Here is a 15,908-nt window from a genome sequence, read left to right on the forward strand (position 1 = left end):
TGGGCAGGTTGATTCAGAATATGAAAAAGCAAAAGAAAAAAAAAACTGACAGTAGCTGCTAACCAAAAACAAAAACCATCATATATATCATATATTATATGCAAATAGAGATGAATAGAAGAAGAAGAAAGGTCTGAATAATAAATAGAAGATCAAATATTGTATTAAATCTTATTCATCAAGCCTCTAAATCAATAAATATGATAGCGAAAATTTATAATAAAAAGCTAAAGAAAAAAAAAGCACTCCATCTTTCCCATCCATCCTCTTCTCTAAGCAGTGCTGGTAGTTTGTTGACTTGATCGTTGAATGTGTGTCGCTTTCTCCTGGTAAAAATTTTTTACATTAATCAAACAGGAATGAATATGTATGTATCATCGTAAATCGTGTAGAATTTTATTCACCTCTCCATCTTTATTGTACAAGATGGTCTGCACATTTTGCCCAACGCCCCAGTTGTCTTCACCTTCGAAAATTAGCTGATTTGGTGGATCATTTACTCCACCTTGATTACGTGCCCAAACCTTAAAAAACAAAAAAATTCGATTAATTAAAAATAAAATCGAAAGTACAATAAATAAAAAGAGTTTGTTGATGAGACAGAAGAAAAATGAAAAAAAAAAATTTTTTTTTCACATACTTTCACATTCTTTCCAGCTTTCAGGACAAATTTTGGCGGAAAAGTGAAAACAACTTCACGTTTTCCGTCAATTTTCCTTTTCAATTTCCATTCATCCAACGGTTCATCCTGGGATTAGAAAAAAAACAAATCAAAATTTCAAAAATTGCTCATCAATAAGAAACCCTTGCCTTTGCACGGTGTGTATTTTCCAAAACGATGAACTTCCCATCCGGGTTGCATTCACTGATGCTAACATTACCTTTCGCTGATCGCTGATAGCTGGTTCTTGTCGCCATTTCTCCTTTCACTACACGCATACTTTCTGTAAAAAAACAATTTTTTTTAAATTTCAAACAAACATTAAAAGAAAAAACATCTATGTCGTCGTGCTTTTTACCAGTATCTTCTTGTTGTTGTAAGCTTCGAGTTTTGACAACTTGCTCGACGAGTTGACGCAGACCTGTTCGATTTTCTTCACCTTCAAGCATCTTCCTGTAGATGGCAATTTCCGCATCCAAAGTCTGCTTGGTGTCAAGCAACATCTGCAATTCGACCATAAGAGCCTGGCATTCTTCGCGCATTTTTCTTATTTGTCCGTCGCGATCATTCAATGCCGATTCATACTGACGTTGATCATCCTCCAGTTGGTATGTTAATTCTTGAACTTGTTTCTCCAGCAATGAATTCTAGAAAGAGAGAAAATTAAACCGAAAAAATTGTATTGTAATTGAAATTTTCACTTACTCGACTTTCCAAATCACCCAATTTGCCACGCAAATCGCCCATCTGTGAACGAAGACGTTTCACTTCCTCTTTCTGGTATCCAGTCTCCATTGTATGTCTAGCTGATGCTGTCTGAATCTCTTGAACCTAAATTAAAAAAAAAAGAAAATATTTTGCACTTTCTTAATATTGCAAAACGTAATATAATAAAATGCTTTTTTTTAAAAAAATAAGATTGAGAAACACCCTTTCCTCACCTTCAACTTATACCAAGATTCCATATCACTTTTGTTTTGTAGAGAAACTGAATCGTATTCGTTGCGAATATCACGAATGGCTAGTGCAAGTTCGTTTTTGAAAAATTCACGATTTTCGGCAGTTGTATCACGAGCGGCCAAAGCTTGTAATTCTTTGATTTCCTTTACAACGAAGGAACAATTTTTAATTTAATAATGAGAATTAAAGTAAGAAAAAAAATCAAATTTACTTGATCATGCACACGACGAATGAAGTCAATTTCTTCCAACAAAGTTTGCACCTGATTTTGATAATCAATACGATTGAGCGTCTCTTGATCCAAATCCTGAAATGATCAATTGCACCACAAATGTGGATGAATTATTTATTCAATTAAATGAGATGTTTTTTTTAAATTAGAAAATACAATTTGCATAATTTCATAATCGCAATAATCGTCTGCTTACCGTTCGAGCTTTGTTCAATTCACTCTGCAAGCGCATATTTTCCTTTTTCATTCGATTCACTTCATCTTCCAAACCTTCAATTCGACGACGAAGCAAATTCGCTTCAGCTTCGTGCTCGCTCAACTGTGTCAACAGACCGTCAATTTTTTCCTGATCTCCAGCACGTTGACGTAAAGCATCTTCATATCTGATAGCAAAATAAACAAACAAAATATTTCAATGTAAACTATAATTAATTTTATTATTATTATTATTATTATATGAAATCAAATTGAAAAATGCGCGTTTTAATGAAAGTTTCAATTTTAATAAAAAAAAACACTCAACAAGCAAGTAGCCCCCCCCCTCCCCATGCCTCAACTGGTTCGGCTTGTAATTTACTTTGCGTAGAGAGAATTACCTGCTTGCTGTTTGATTAAACTTGTGCGAAACATTAGAATAATGAAATTTTTTGTTTCGGCCAATACATTAAACAGCAATCAGAAAAAAGAAATCAATAAAACAAACAATTTGCTTGTTGCATTGGCGTTCGTTCGGTCCAAAAGTTTTCCACCACGTTGGTAAAAGTGAAAAATCAACTGTACAACAACAAACAACATATAGTAATTAAAATATTTTAAAGTAAAAAATTTTTACTTTATATATTTCACAGATTAATTTTTAATAAAATATTGATTTGTCGAATGACGATATAGAAGAAAATATTAATATTTGCACATCGTGACCAATTTGCTGTTGGCTGACAAGGTTGATTTATCGTTTGAGTCGAAATGTACATATAAAAGCTCATAAACAAACATGCGACCCTTGCAACAAGAAGCACCATCTATCTCACCCTGACCAAACTACTATTCATTCACTTGTGCATAGTGAAAAACAAGCCCAATGAAAAATATTTGATGAAAATGATGCATGCATATATATATATATACTGGGTGGAATTTGAAGAAGATGGTAAATAGAGAATATTATTTCAGGTCAGTAATGCAATTTATATACGCAATCAAATAACTAAAGTCAGATCAATTTTTACAATTTTGCCTTATTGAGAATAGCGATGCGCGTTTATTATTTATCATAAATTTCACAACCCACAAAAATCAGACTTTTGATAACAAGCCAAATCGAAACAAGTTTACACCATCAAGTCAACAACTGTATTCAGTAATCAATAAAATCGCTATTGCAAATGTTGAACAGAAAAGTAGAAGAAGAAGAAGGTCGTGCCAAAGAATTGTGTTATCTATCACCATCACAACCGAAACCACAACCAAAACCAAATACCAGGCAAAGATGAAATTTTCACATTTCACATTAAACTACATTACACATACATGCACACAAATATTAAATATTGCCAACTAGTCAAACATGACAAACTACAGTAGAGATGGTTGGAAAATGAAAAGATCCATTCAGAATTGATGAAATGGGTGCAAGTATTTTATAATAAAAATTGGAGCTCAAAATTTTGATGAACAATAAATAATTAATAATAACTAGAAATTCCTGCTCGACGATATCAAAGAGCAAGAGACAGAGAGATGGTCAACATTTAACCAAGTTGCATGGAATAAATCATCGAACATTGCCTGAAGCTGAAAACAATTAGAAAAAGTACTTCTAAATTTAGATATCTGGTTGGTTCGTTGTTCCAAAATGCGCATTTATCATGCGGAAAGAGACCATTTGCAACAACATTTTAAGCGATGATAAAAATTACACGCTATTCTATCGTAATAAGAAGAATAATAATAAAATGCAATTCACATAAAATGGGGCTATTTTTGTTTGTTTGATTTACGATCAAATGAAAAATGTATCTATATTTATTTATTTATTTAAACGGTTGAAATGTTGTTTTTCAAAAATAATTCACATCAGCATCATCCTTCATCGAAAACTTTGTCATCTAAACTTGAACATATGCTTCAGCAGAACACTGTTCGTAATATATAAAACTCTGCTTTTTCCGCTGCTGCTACTAATTTGATAATATTATTTTGCAAAAGCAAGCAAACGAGCGAGCGAGCGAGCGAATTGAGTAAAATTAATTTTTGCCTGGGTAGTAATAAAAATTCGTTACTATGGTGAAGCGAAGAGTATGAATAAATAGTGATGATGATGATGACGAATGGAAAAATCTATCTATCTATCTATCTAACTGCTGCAGCTGCTGCAATTTAAAAATTTTTCAATTGCTAACAACAAAAACGACGACCGTTTTGCAAATGTCCATGCAATGCTGCATAATATGAAAATCGATAAGCAAAAGAGAAACACGCCCACGTTCAAAGTGGTAACTGAAGCTTTTATAATGCTATTTTTATTTGCCATCAATGATTTTTCGTTGAAATATTCCACAGCATTATTGCATGCATATCAATTGACGGGTGAATAAAAACGAGATTGCAAAAAGCAAATATTTTTTTCAAAAAAAATTGCAAAATGTTACAATCTACAAAAAGATACTTTTTTTAATTGAAATTTTGAAAGAAAAAATTTTCAATTGAAAAAAAGCAGAGCAACAACTGTCAGCTAGCTAGCCGGAGAAAATTGTTGGCTAGTTAAGCTGTTCAAAAACAAAAAAAATAGTAACAAAGATTATTAAAGTGGACAGGAAATGATGAAAAATCACACATACAACGAACGGATGAATGTGAAAAAAGACAAGAGGAGAATTTTCGCTCAAATTTGCAAATGCTACTGCTTCGCACAAAAGAATTTATTTAAAAAGAAAAATAAATAAATTAGCTTGATTGAACAAAAAAAATTTGCATAACATGAAAAAAAACTGATCATCTGTGAAAGTGTGAAAAGAAAAAATGGGCGTTTTCTTTTCTTTGGAAAAAAAGATTTTTTTTTTTCAAAAACTTTTGCTGTTGCTATTTTTGAAAATTTGCACACACACTGATGAATTATTATTATTATTAGAGTTGCAAATCAGCGAATTTTAAACCGACCGAGCGACGATTAAATGAATAAATATATATGACAGAAAGGGGAAAAATAGAAACAGTTGTTCTACGAACGTTTGTCACAAAGAATAAGCAAAAGCTTGATCAAAAATTTGCAATTAATTCTTCTTCTATCAATAGATTTTTCAACATGTGAAGAACGTGATGAACGTTATTCATCGTCAAAGCAAAAATTGAAGTAAACAACAAATCAAAAAATGCGCTAGTATTTTGAAAAAATTTAAAATAAAATGATTAAAAATTATTTTATGTTCAAAAAGTTTAAATATTGCTGACAATAATTTAAAAAAAAACAACAATTGGTGCAAAATTTAAAATGCAAATTAATTTTTTAAAAAAGATAAAATATTTGCATGATGACATTTCATTTTTGTTAAATTGAAACATGTCAAGAAAAAAGAAAAGAAAAGAAAAAAAACTATATATATAACGATGACTAAGCGCGCACAAGTGAAACAGCGTTGGCGTTTGCTGATATGCAAGTTGTGATCAAATTGCCGACCGGTTGAAAATTATCATATTGTATAGTGCAAAACTTGTCTTTCCCACAAGTCTTAATTTTTGACATTTTCATTTTTCGGTCAGCTTGAAAGATTAGATTGTCAAAAAAAAAATAGAATATTATTATTTATTCTTCGCTTCACCACGTTTTGTGCTTAAGTTGCAAAATTAAGTTCATGGGAAAAAGCACAATTTTGCTTAAAAATATTCCCTCTCCACCCCTCCCCCTATGCCCGGTTTATTGCTTTATTACAATGGCATTAAATGTTCTATCTAGTTTTGTCAAGAAGTTTGCCAACAAGTTCGCAGACAGACAGACAGACAGACAGTGAAAAAGTGTGTAGTGATTGTAAATTATTAAAATGCCATGGAAAAGTGATACAATCCAAAGTCCACGCACGATACAATGATGACGAAGACAACAACAGTGGTGGAATAGAGGAGGAGAGGGGGGGGGATAAAACCAACCGACAGACCGGTCGGTTGTCAAGAAATGGTTCAAGGCTGAAAGTTAAGCAAAAGTGATTTGTCTTTTTACATACATTATAGAAGTAAGACGTTAAAGTGTGTGCAAATAGTGGTGGTCACTTGGTAGAGAATGTCATCGTCAGTAAGACAGCCGACCTTCACTGATTTTCTGGTCGTCAAAAATGAGAGAGAACGAACGGTCAACAAACTTCTCCCAACAACGTATCTGTATATCTATCTATCTATATAGAGATGTCAAAATATGTCGATGAATAATACGTTTTTTTTTCTTCTTCTTTTGATAATTATAAAAATCAATTTCCACTCCAGAGTGAAAGAAAGATTTCAATATGAGAAATAATAATAATGCTGAAATAAGAAGAACAAGTGAAATATTTCAAATGACGACACACAAGTGCAAAAGGCAGCCAGCCTTCAGAATAAAAGTTGCAGCAAAGTTGAATAAGAATGAAAAATGTCAAATTGTTGAAGAGCAAGCAGCATCGTCGTGCACAACGCACAAACAACAGAGACAAGTCATCATCAGTTACAGTAAAATCAGACGAATAAAAATTGCCCCGAGGAAAATTTGAATGAGAACGTTCTCGAGTGAAGAATGCATTTTTGAAATGCCAGCGTGCAGTAGTAGTAATTTTCTGTTCCAATCGTCCTCCTTTTTGTGATGAGTCATAATGCGAGAAGAGAAAGTTGTCGTGTGCGAAGAGTGAATATTTATACTATTCTGATAGATAGAAACAGAGAAGACATTGAGGAAAAGTTTTTGCTTGCTATGGTGATAGAAATCGATCGCGTTTGTGTAGACACAAAAAAGACATTAAAAAAAAGTGCATACAAATGAAAAGTGATTGTTTAAATTAAAAAAATTATGATAATTATTAAAAAAGAAAAATAAGACTCACTTGCGACGGAATTCAGCCAAGTCGGTTTGTAGACGATTGATTTGACTTTCCAGTGTGGCTTTGTTCTTGGCAGTATCGTCGATCAGTTTCCTAGCTTCGGCCAGTTCCCCTTCGTACATCTGCTTGACCGACGAGGTGTCTTTGCCCCAACGGCCGCGCAAGCCTTCCAAATCGTTCGCCAATTTTCGATTCTGGGCTTCCAAAAATCGCACCTTTTCAATATAGCTGGCCAGACGATCGTTCAAATCTTGCATTTCCTTCTTTTCCCGTTCTCTGGATTCGAGAATCGCCGACGCGGCGCCGGCCTGGTGGAAGCCGGGACTGAAGCCCGAAACACTGCTGCTGCCCATTTCGGTGACAATTTTCAAAACCCGACCGCCGGCGCCGACGCCGGTCGGTGTGCCGCCGATGGTCGGCGTGCCCGGAGAATTGCGCGCGAAGCCGGGTCTGGCGCTAATAGTCGACCGGTACTCTCCGCTGTCCATTTTGCCGGACAGTGTGGAAAAATTGCTATCTGTATGCTCTTCAACTTTGTTGCCGGTGGTCGTGGTCGTCCGTACGCCGCCGCCGCCGCTTTGCAAATTAGTATTACTACTACTACTACTAGTAGTAGTAATATTCTGCTTTTCAATTTTGGTTGTCGTCTTCAGCTCTGGCATGACGTCACAACTCGAATCGAGCGTTCTGATTGGTCAACTGGCCTCACGGACAGGGGGACTTGATTGTCGCTGTTCACACTGCTAGGCTGGCTGGTTTTCTCTTTCTCTTTTCAACGTTATTCTATATTTCTGTATTATAAATTTATCGATTAATATCAATTAATTCGAATAACAATTCTCATCTTGTTCCAAAATATCAATCTTTTCTCCATATTATAAAAATTAATAATTCAATTTAAAATAGCAGAAGAGCAAATCAAATCGAAAAAAAATACAAAGCAACAACAAGTGACAAAGAGACACAAGTAAAAGGAAATACAACGAACGAGATTTTCAATTTAAGCATTAAACACCAGCGTTGAGCTTGGTGGACGTGAGTAAGGAAATTCCCGACGACACTAAATGCAAATCTTCTACCAAATCAACACCTTATAAGGTGACAAAGTAGGTCGTGGTGGGAGGAGCTACTCGAGCGCCACCTTTGGCTCGTTTGTTGAGCCTAAGGCAAAATAAAACTTTCCACGGCTGGGCTTTTCTTTTTCGCTTTTGTTCAAATTTACATACTAATGAATCATCACCGTCATCATTGAATACCTTTATCATTTGAATCAACTTGATAAATTTGAAAATGATAATTTTTTTTTGGGAGGAGGAGGAACGAATAAATATGTTTGAATAAATTGAAAAAAAGAATCATTTCTCTTATTCTCTCTCTCTCCCTATTGCAATGATCAAATATGCAAAAATGTCATCAAATTGCAACTTCTTGATACACTTTCACAATGGTTTTCGTTTGTGCAAAATGTTAATATAAATTTCCACGTTGATCAATATCAAATTTGGATTGTTCGTTCGTAGCTGTGTGTGGAAAGGAAAAATTATTGCTGGTCTGTCTGACAAATGCAAATAAGATGAAAATACATTTTTCAACAGTTAATATTAGCATACAGCGAGTAAATGCAAACGACAATACTGTGCAGAGATGATGGTCGCATTGGCGTAGAAATTCCCACTCACCCACCAACCAAATTAATGATAAATAATAGATTGACAATTAATAGAAACTACTTTTGTTTATTCAATTCAACTCAAATAAAATTTGCATTATATTGAATGGATAAAAAGTTTCTTTTTTTTGATAATAGCAAATACAATGAAAAAAAAATTGAAATTTTCCCCCTGTTGATAAATTGATTCTCCTTCCAATCATTGATCATCACTAATTGGTCGAAAAGAGGTTTTGTAAAAATTTCAATTTGCACAATTCGAATTCACAAAGCTGAAAACGACCATCGCACTCGACGCAAATCTGCATTTCGGTGTTCTATTTTTAATTGGGTCAACATTGCACTTCAAATATCTTTTACTGTAATGAATTTGTGAACTTTAATCCGACTGAATCCCATCCACAAACGATATTGTCTTAATTTGTTCAGTGGAAAATTTGAATAATTAATTGTTGAAACTTGCAATATATGCACACAATTCAAAAAAAAAATTTCATCATAATTTGATCAAAAATTATTTCAACACTTTGAATGATTTGGATCGATCGATCGTTTTCGTATGGTTTTAAATTTTGCCAAATCCCTTTTCATTTGAATTTCTATTCACATTTTTACAATTTTAATTTTTTAATATAGAAAAGAAAGCATCTTCGCTTGGATAAATTTCTTCCATGCATTCGTTCTTCAATCAATATCAAATGCAACACCGACAACACCACCCAAATAATTACAAGATAACACCGGTTGTAATGTTGTCAAATTTGTAAAAGTTCCAAATATTTTTTCTGCAAATTTATTGCACAGTGGAAGGTGATTTTAGAAAAAAAAACAAAAGAATTTCAACGTCAAAAATTATTCATACAATTCAACATTCAATTTTGACAATTTCTGACCAAACTGATTCAAAATATATTACATTATCTGACACTTTTTCTTTCGACACCGATGACGGGTGTGATATGCGTTTGGTGAATAATTAACGATGATCGATATGTATGCAAGTATGGATGGATAGATGGATGGATGCGTGGAATTCTCTTTCGACCCAAACATGCTACATTCAAAAGCTCCATAACATGTTGCTGTTCAATTCAATTCAATTGTCTTTTTTTTTCAAAAACGACAAATTCAAACTTCTCAATTGAAAATTTTTATTACATTCTTCTATTTGCGTTTCAATTACAATTTGAACAAAAGATGAAAAAAGAATAACGGTCTTGACCGACATCGTTTCGCCAGTTTTTCAAATTTCATGCAAAACATGGTGAAAAGCTTCTTCTTCATTCAAAGCAAAAAAAAAACCAATTTAATACTCTCGATTGTTAATCGAATGATTCACACGACAACAGCAGACAAACAAACAAACTATACTTCTTCCCCTGGTGCTGGTTTCACAACTACACAGGCATACTGTAGCCGTTCGAATTTCACTTTCATATTTACCGTGAACTGATTAATTTCCCATCCACTACCCGAAGAAGCGAATCCATTTGTTTGTCCAACTTACCCACACGTCATTCTCGTTCTTATTTATTTTATTATTCGTCTTCTTTTTTTGTGTCTCCATGCTTTTGCATTTGCAAATTTGCTCAACAGCACAGTAATGAATGAAACACGGTTGTCAGTTTGAAGATTCCAACCGACCGGTACGATTAAATCGACCAGCATTGTTTGTTCAATTTGTCAAACCGATCGTGCAATTATTGTTCACAAACTATTCTCTGCACCAACCAACCGAAACTGGCACCATTTTATACTGTAAAAATTATAAATTTTTATTTCAAAAATGATCAAATCAAACCATTTTCCAACTAGCAATCCAATTCAACTGATGCCAATGACAAAACGTTGCAATTTTCCAATCAATCAGTATTGTTGACGTGAACGTGCACATTTTTTTTATTTTAGATTTTTCTTTTTGCAATGAAAATTCTACAATTTATTGGAAAATATATTACCAATGAATTGAATGAAATAAAACATTATTCGTTCGTTCTCTTTCAAATCTACCTTATTACAAAATCAGTCGTAAAAATTGTTCGTTTGTTCTTGATTATCAGATACAGTAATGAAATGGTATCGTTTTAATTTAATGCTCGTTAAATTTATAAAAAAAGAAAACATGTGTAGTTTTTGAATGAAATTTTTTTTGTTCCAATTTTATGTAGAATAAACAATCTTTTCTTTTTATAATAATAATGATGAAAGCGAGGCATTTATTGTTCGATTGATTTTCATAGATTCATACTTTTCTAAAAATAGAAAACGTAAAATTCAAATCACTCTGATGTTTGCATAATAATACTCTGTTTAACATGAAAAAGTAAACATGGACAAAGATGAAAATCGGTTCAAAACATATTAAAACATCACTGTGTGCATTGTACACACAAATTCGAGTATGCAGTGGGTATATGCAAACAATTTTTATGCGTAGAAGTTGACATTTCTCAAATTTTTTTCTGCCAATTTTTATTAAAAATTTCGCTGTTTTTATTCATAATTGGAAAATATTGATTGATTGATTTCTTTACCAGTGACAAATTTTTCAAAACTTTTATCAAAACATCAAAACAGCAATTTATCGTAAGCAATTAATCCAACTGAAAATAATTTTTAATGCAAATTAAAAAAAAACAAAAACAGTCGATCAATTCAAAATTTCCATTCATCAAATGTATTATTACTTTAAGAAACAATCACGTGGAAATTGGGTAGTGAATTTTCTTCTATTTAAAATCTCTTTTTTACAAGTTTCTCAAGTTTTCGAATTCTCGAATCCAAACTGCTGTTGTCGCCCGACGACAACGCTGCATCACTGGCCACTCCTCCTCGGTCGGCGTTGAGGTCATTTTTCGAATCCAAAGCCGCTTTTTTCTCACGAAAAATATCCATAATTGCGGTTTGTTCATTTTTACGAACAGACTTCATGTCGAGAATTTTTTGAAATTCCACAACATCCGATTCGGGTAGAAAATTTATATAATGTTCAACAAATGTACCGGGATCCGGGTCTACAGGAGCCATGACCAACTGTTAAAACATAAATTAAAAATAAACAAATAAATAAATAAATAAATAAATAAGCACGTATATACTTTCAATATCATTTCAGCTTTGGTCATGCCTTTGATGACGAGTTTGGTGAACGCTTCGGGCGGTTTACGACCAGCCGCCGATTCCAAAACTGGCAAATTGACCAGTTCGGTTTTCAAGGCGTGGGTATCGAGCAGAAGCTGCTCGGCACCGGTAACGCTCACAGGCCGACATCTCAAGATGGCGTTGATGAATTTGGGCACGAACGCGTTGACGAACCGAAAACAGAACTGCATGAAATATTTCCTGGCCTGACCGAGGCAGTCCCGGATGCGGACCACACATTGGCGAAGATGCTGACGGATACTGGCCACGTAACGGCTCTCGTCGCCGACCGTATCCACGTTCGCCCACTGCATCTTGGTCATCGTTTGCAAAGCTGGTTCGCAGGCAGTTTCCAAATCCTGGACCAACACTTGCACAGAACTGCTCACTACACCGTGAAACATTTCCCGTTCGTTGGTAAAATCAAACTGCATAGAACAGAATAGAACAGATATATGATGAATAAAAATAATTAAATAGTAAAATAATTAGTATTTGTATACCGCTTCGTGCAAAGCTAAATCGCCAGCTTTTTCTTTCAACTTTTCTTGCAACTGATGACTAGTTTCGGCACAAAATTCCGCCGTAATCAAAATACAACAGACCAAATAAATTTCATCGTTCGACAATCTGGGCATGTCACCTTCTTTCAAAAAGCTCTGCAAAAGGCCGGCCGTTGTGGTCGTATGAGCGCTGGCAATTTTCGGCAACAGCCCAGTTAAACATCTGCACAACAACAACAACAATATCATCCGAACAGAATATAGAAGAATTAGTATGAGAAGATCGAAAATACCACACCTTTGCGCGTATTCGTGGAGATATTTTTTGAACAAACGTGACAAATCGACCAGAATGTTCGCATTCATGCCGAGCTGAAGCAACTGTTGAATGGACTTTTTGTAAAAGACGAACAGATCACTGCTGGTCGGTATGGGTACGGCCGAAGTACCGTACTCGGCCGACGGGGGACCGAGTTGTTGGAATTTGGCCACAAGCTGGTCGATCAAATCGGTCAGGGTTTTGTCCAACGATGCCGTGTAGATGGACATGCGCTTCTGGAAACGACCCACCAGAACTGATTGGAACAAAGTTTGGGCCCGGCCGGGAAAACGACGCGCCATCAGCGCTTCGAAATTCGCGGCCCTCTGGACGGCGAACAGTACCAATTTGGCGTCCAACTCGACGCATCTCTTTTCCATCACTTGGTCGAGCATCGAAGCGGTGAGGTGGAAAAATTCGGCAGCAAATTTACAAGCTACATCCCATTCGGCTGGCAACAGAGCGGCATGTTTCCGTTCGAATTCAATCAAACAATCACGAAACCAAGAAAATCTGAATGAAAACAATTTTGCAATCTTGCAAGATGTGAATAGAAAATAAACAATATACCATTCATTACCTGAGATCAATTTTATCCAGCCAAGCGTCGTCTTGGGTGTCGTCGAAAAGAATCTTGTATTCGGCGAGTTGTTGGTCGATCAACCAGCTGATCAGACCTTCGCGTACCGTCCGGTCCAACACGGACAACACCAGACAGACATCTTCGATAGGTACCGACTGCTGCTGACCGCTGGCCTTTTTGAAACCACCGGAAAAATAACGTTTGAATTCAGTCGTGGTCAAGTCGGCCAGTTCGATTCGAATACTGTTCACCTGGTCGGACAGAGCTTTGATCTGCGGTACGGTCATGTATTGGCTGAAATGTTCGAGCACGTTCTGTATACCGGGCAACAGGTTGGAGATGTCGCGAAAATTTTTCGTCCTTTAAAAATTCAAACGATAATCAAATATATATATTTTTATATTTAAATTCATCTCGATTATTCACTTGACAAAACTTTCCAACGATTCCAAACCACTGACCAACATGTGCAGGTGATTCAACGTCGTTATCGAAGCGGTCAAATTTTTCTTCGCCAAATCCAACTGCCTGATATCGCGGGTGATCTCCTTGACCGTCGTCTCGGACATGTCGGTTTGGCGCTTGATGTCCATTATTCGACCGAACAATTCTCGCATCGCCTGCTTGGTCTGCTCCAAAAGCGCTTCGCTGTCCAACTGGGCGACGCTTTGCTTTTCCAATATATCCGATATTTCCTGGTCAACTTGATCAATCTGACGCTGCACATCCGCCATCACTTGACCGACGTGTGCTGAACAAAGAAAGAATAAAAAATCTTCTTTTTTCTTTTAATCTTAATACAACTAAAAAAACAAAATACTGAATTACCTACCTAAACTCGGTTCTGATGGAAATAAATGATTGATGTAGGAAATGGCACAAAAGTCGGGCTTGTTGAATGGATCTTCCGGATCGGCTACGGAATCCAACGCCGACTGTACAGTTTCGGAAAAACGTACCGGCGTCTGCAAGTCCATCACGCGAAGCCATTTCGGCTTTTGCTCTTCTGAATCACCACTCATCATTCGTTTCTCAATTTCAGTTCGCTCGCTGTTCATTTATTTAAAAAGACAATTGAAACGTTCGTTGTAAACAGCAAAAAAACAACAAAACAATATCTTTCCGCCAACGGATTCAACCAGTGCAAAACAACTTGGAACAAAAAAAACATAAACGACAATTTTTAATAATCACTAGTAAGCCTTTGAATACACATCACATTTCTCAGGTGGCGATCATCAACTCCATCGGTTTCGGTAGGTACGTACAAAAAGTGATATCGACCATCCTCGTAGGCCCAATCGACATTGCTGCACAAAGGTTTCGGAATCTTCGGATATATATATATATATATATATATATATAATTTTAACATATAACAAACAAACAATTCACTCACCTGCAACGTTCTATGACGTGGGGCATTCGGTTCTGCTTGTTCACTGAGAATCTGCCGCATCCGTCGCCAAAGGAGAAAGTAATCCCGTTGCGGTGGGTTCAATTTATGACAATGCGTATTCAGCTGGTCATTGCTCACCATGTAACAATGCTTGCCGCTGCTCACCGCAGCGACAATCACAAACGCGTCGTCGTTTGTTCTGAATAATAATAAATTTGCATATGAAAATTTTCATATGAAGTTCATATCAAAACAACAACGTACTCATTGGAAACGGAAAACAATTTGGCCATTGCACGCAACGAATCGGAAGCAAAACGCATAAAATGATCCCGTCCAATAACCAAAATATTTCTGAATTTCAACTCAAATCTCAACAAACGAACCAAACGAGTAATCTGTTGAAGAAAATAAAAAGTTAAATTTCAAAAAACAAATTTTTCTCTTCTCAATTTTACACGTCTTATGTGAACGTCGTTGCTGGTCGGACCTCCAAGATAGGCTACGTTGCAACCGTCGACCACGACGTCAAATGGATCATTTCTATTCAGAAATCTAAATTGCAAAAAAAAAATTAATTAATAAAATTCCCACATGCAAAAGGAAAAAAAATTTAGTGAACAAACTGTCGAAAACGGTAGTATTCCTCTGGTGAAGTTTGACGGTAAACACTGTCACCGATGACAATTCGCTTAACTAATTCATCTTTCATTGAGTTGAAATCTTCATCCGACAGTGTCAACTGCTTCAAAGGACTACTGCAACAAGAACAACAGCCGCTGTCTGTTACGATTCCACAATCAACTGACCATTTGATTTCTGAAAAACTAAACAAGAAAACACAAAATTAAACCGTATTTTATTCAATTTAAAACTGACGTTGTTACAATCATTTTAAAAAAAATTCTAAACATATTTATAAACAACAACAAACGAAAACTGTAAAATCCCTAATTTTACTTAATTAAGGGAAATGTATATTATATACTGTACGATTGCGTTAACAATAAAAAGCAAGTCAAGATCAAAAGGAAAAAAAATAAGGCAGGCGCCAATTCAAGAATGATAATTACATTGGCCGATATGACAACGAGAACGGTGTCTGTCTAGCGACACAAACATTTTCCTATATATATATAGCGTGACTGTGGCGCTTAGACATATGGCTGTTTTGTAAAATAGCTTGTGTATATGTGTGCTGCTAGTGCTTGCATCGGTTTGCAAATAAACGATAATGACCAGAGACATGAATGACCGACAGAAGTGAACCTAACACCGGATGTTACAATATATTACCTTGCAAAATAACTTTTGAATGCTTCAACGGCCGATTCGTCGAAAGTACAGGACTGACTTTCGCCGTAAAAGATCACATAGTGGG

At 35.4% G+C, this 15,908-nt stretch overlaps 2 protein-coding genes across 2 annotated transcripts; both read right to left on the bottom strand.

Annotated features, from left to right (window-relative positions):
- Window positions 1-272: 272 nt before the first annotated feature.
- Window positions 273-7,575, bottom strand: Tsp_01930 (intermediate filament protein ifa-1). The gene is made up of 10 exons (XM_003377696.1): window positions 6,917-7,575; window positions 2,050-2,236; window positions 1,833-1,928; window positions 1,603-1,764; window positions 1,367-1,492; window positions 1,020-1,308; window positions 811-944; window positions 641-748; window positions 405-524; window positions 273-326 (listed from the first exon to the last, which is right to left on the bottom strand). Exons 1-10 carry the CDS (start codon window positions 7,573-7,575, stop codon window positions 273-275), a joined length of 1,935 nt encoding a protein of 644 aa, XP_003377744.1.
- A 3,740-nt stretch (window positions 7,576-11,315) lies between these two features.
- Tsp_01929 (vacuolar protein sorting-associated protein 53-like protein) lies at window positions 11,316-15,346 on the bottom strand (the record flags this gene model as incomplete). The annotated part of the gene is made up of 8 exons (XM_003377697.1): window positions 11,316-11,615; window positions 11,681-12,151; window positions 12,227-13,058; window positions 13,126-13,422; window positions 13,555-13,879; window positions 13,961-14,174; window positions 14,528-14,726; window positions 15,154-15,346. Coding segments are annotated over 8 exons (2,831 nt in total), but the record flags the coding sequence as incomplete, so codon positions are not given.
- Between the last annotated feature and the right edge of the window lie 562 nt (window positions 15,347-15,908).

The sequence above is a fragment of the Trichinella spiralis genome (assembly GCF_000181795.1).
Source record: "Trichinella spiralis strain ISS 195 chromosome Unknown Scfld4, whole genome shotgun sequence".
Lineage (NCBI taxonomy): Eukaryota > Metazoa > Nematoda > Enoplea > Trichinellida > Trichinellidae > Trichinella > Trichinella spiralis.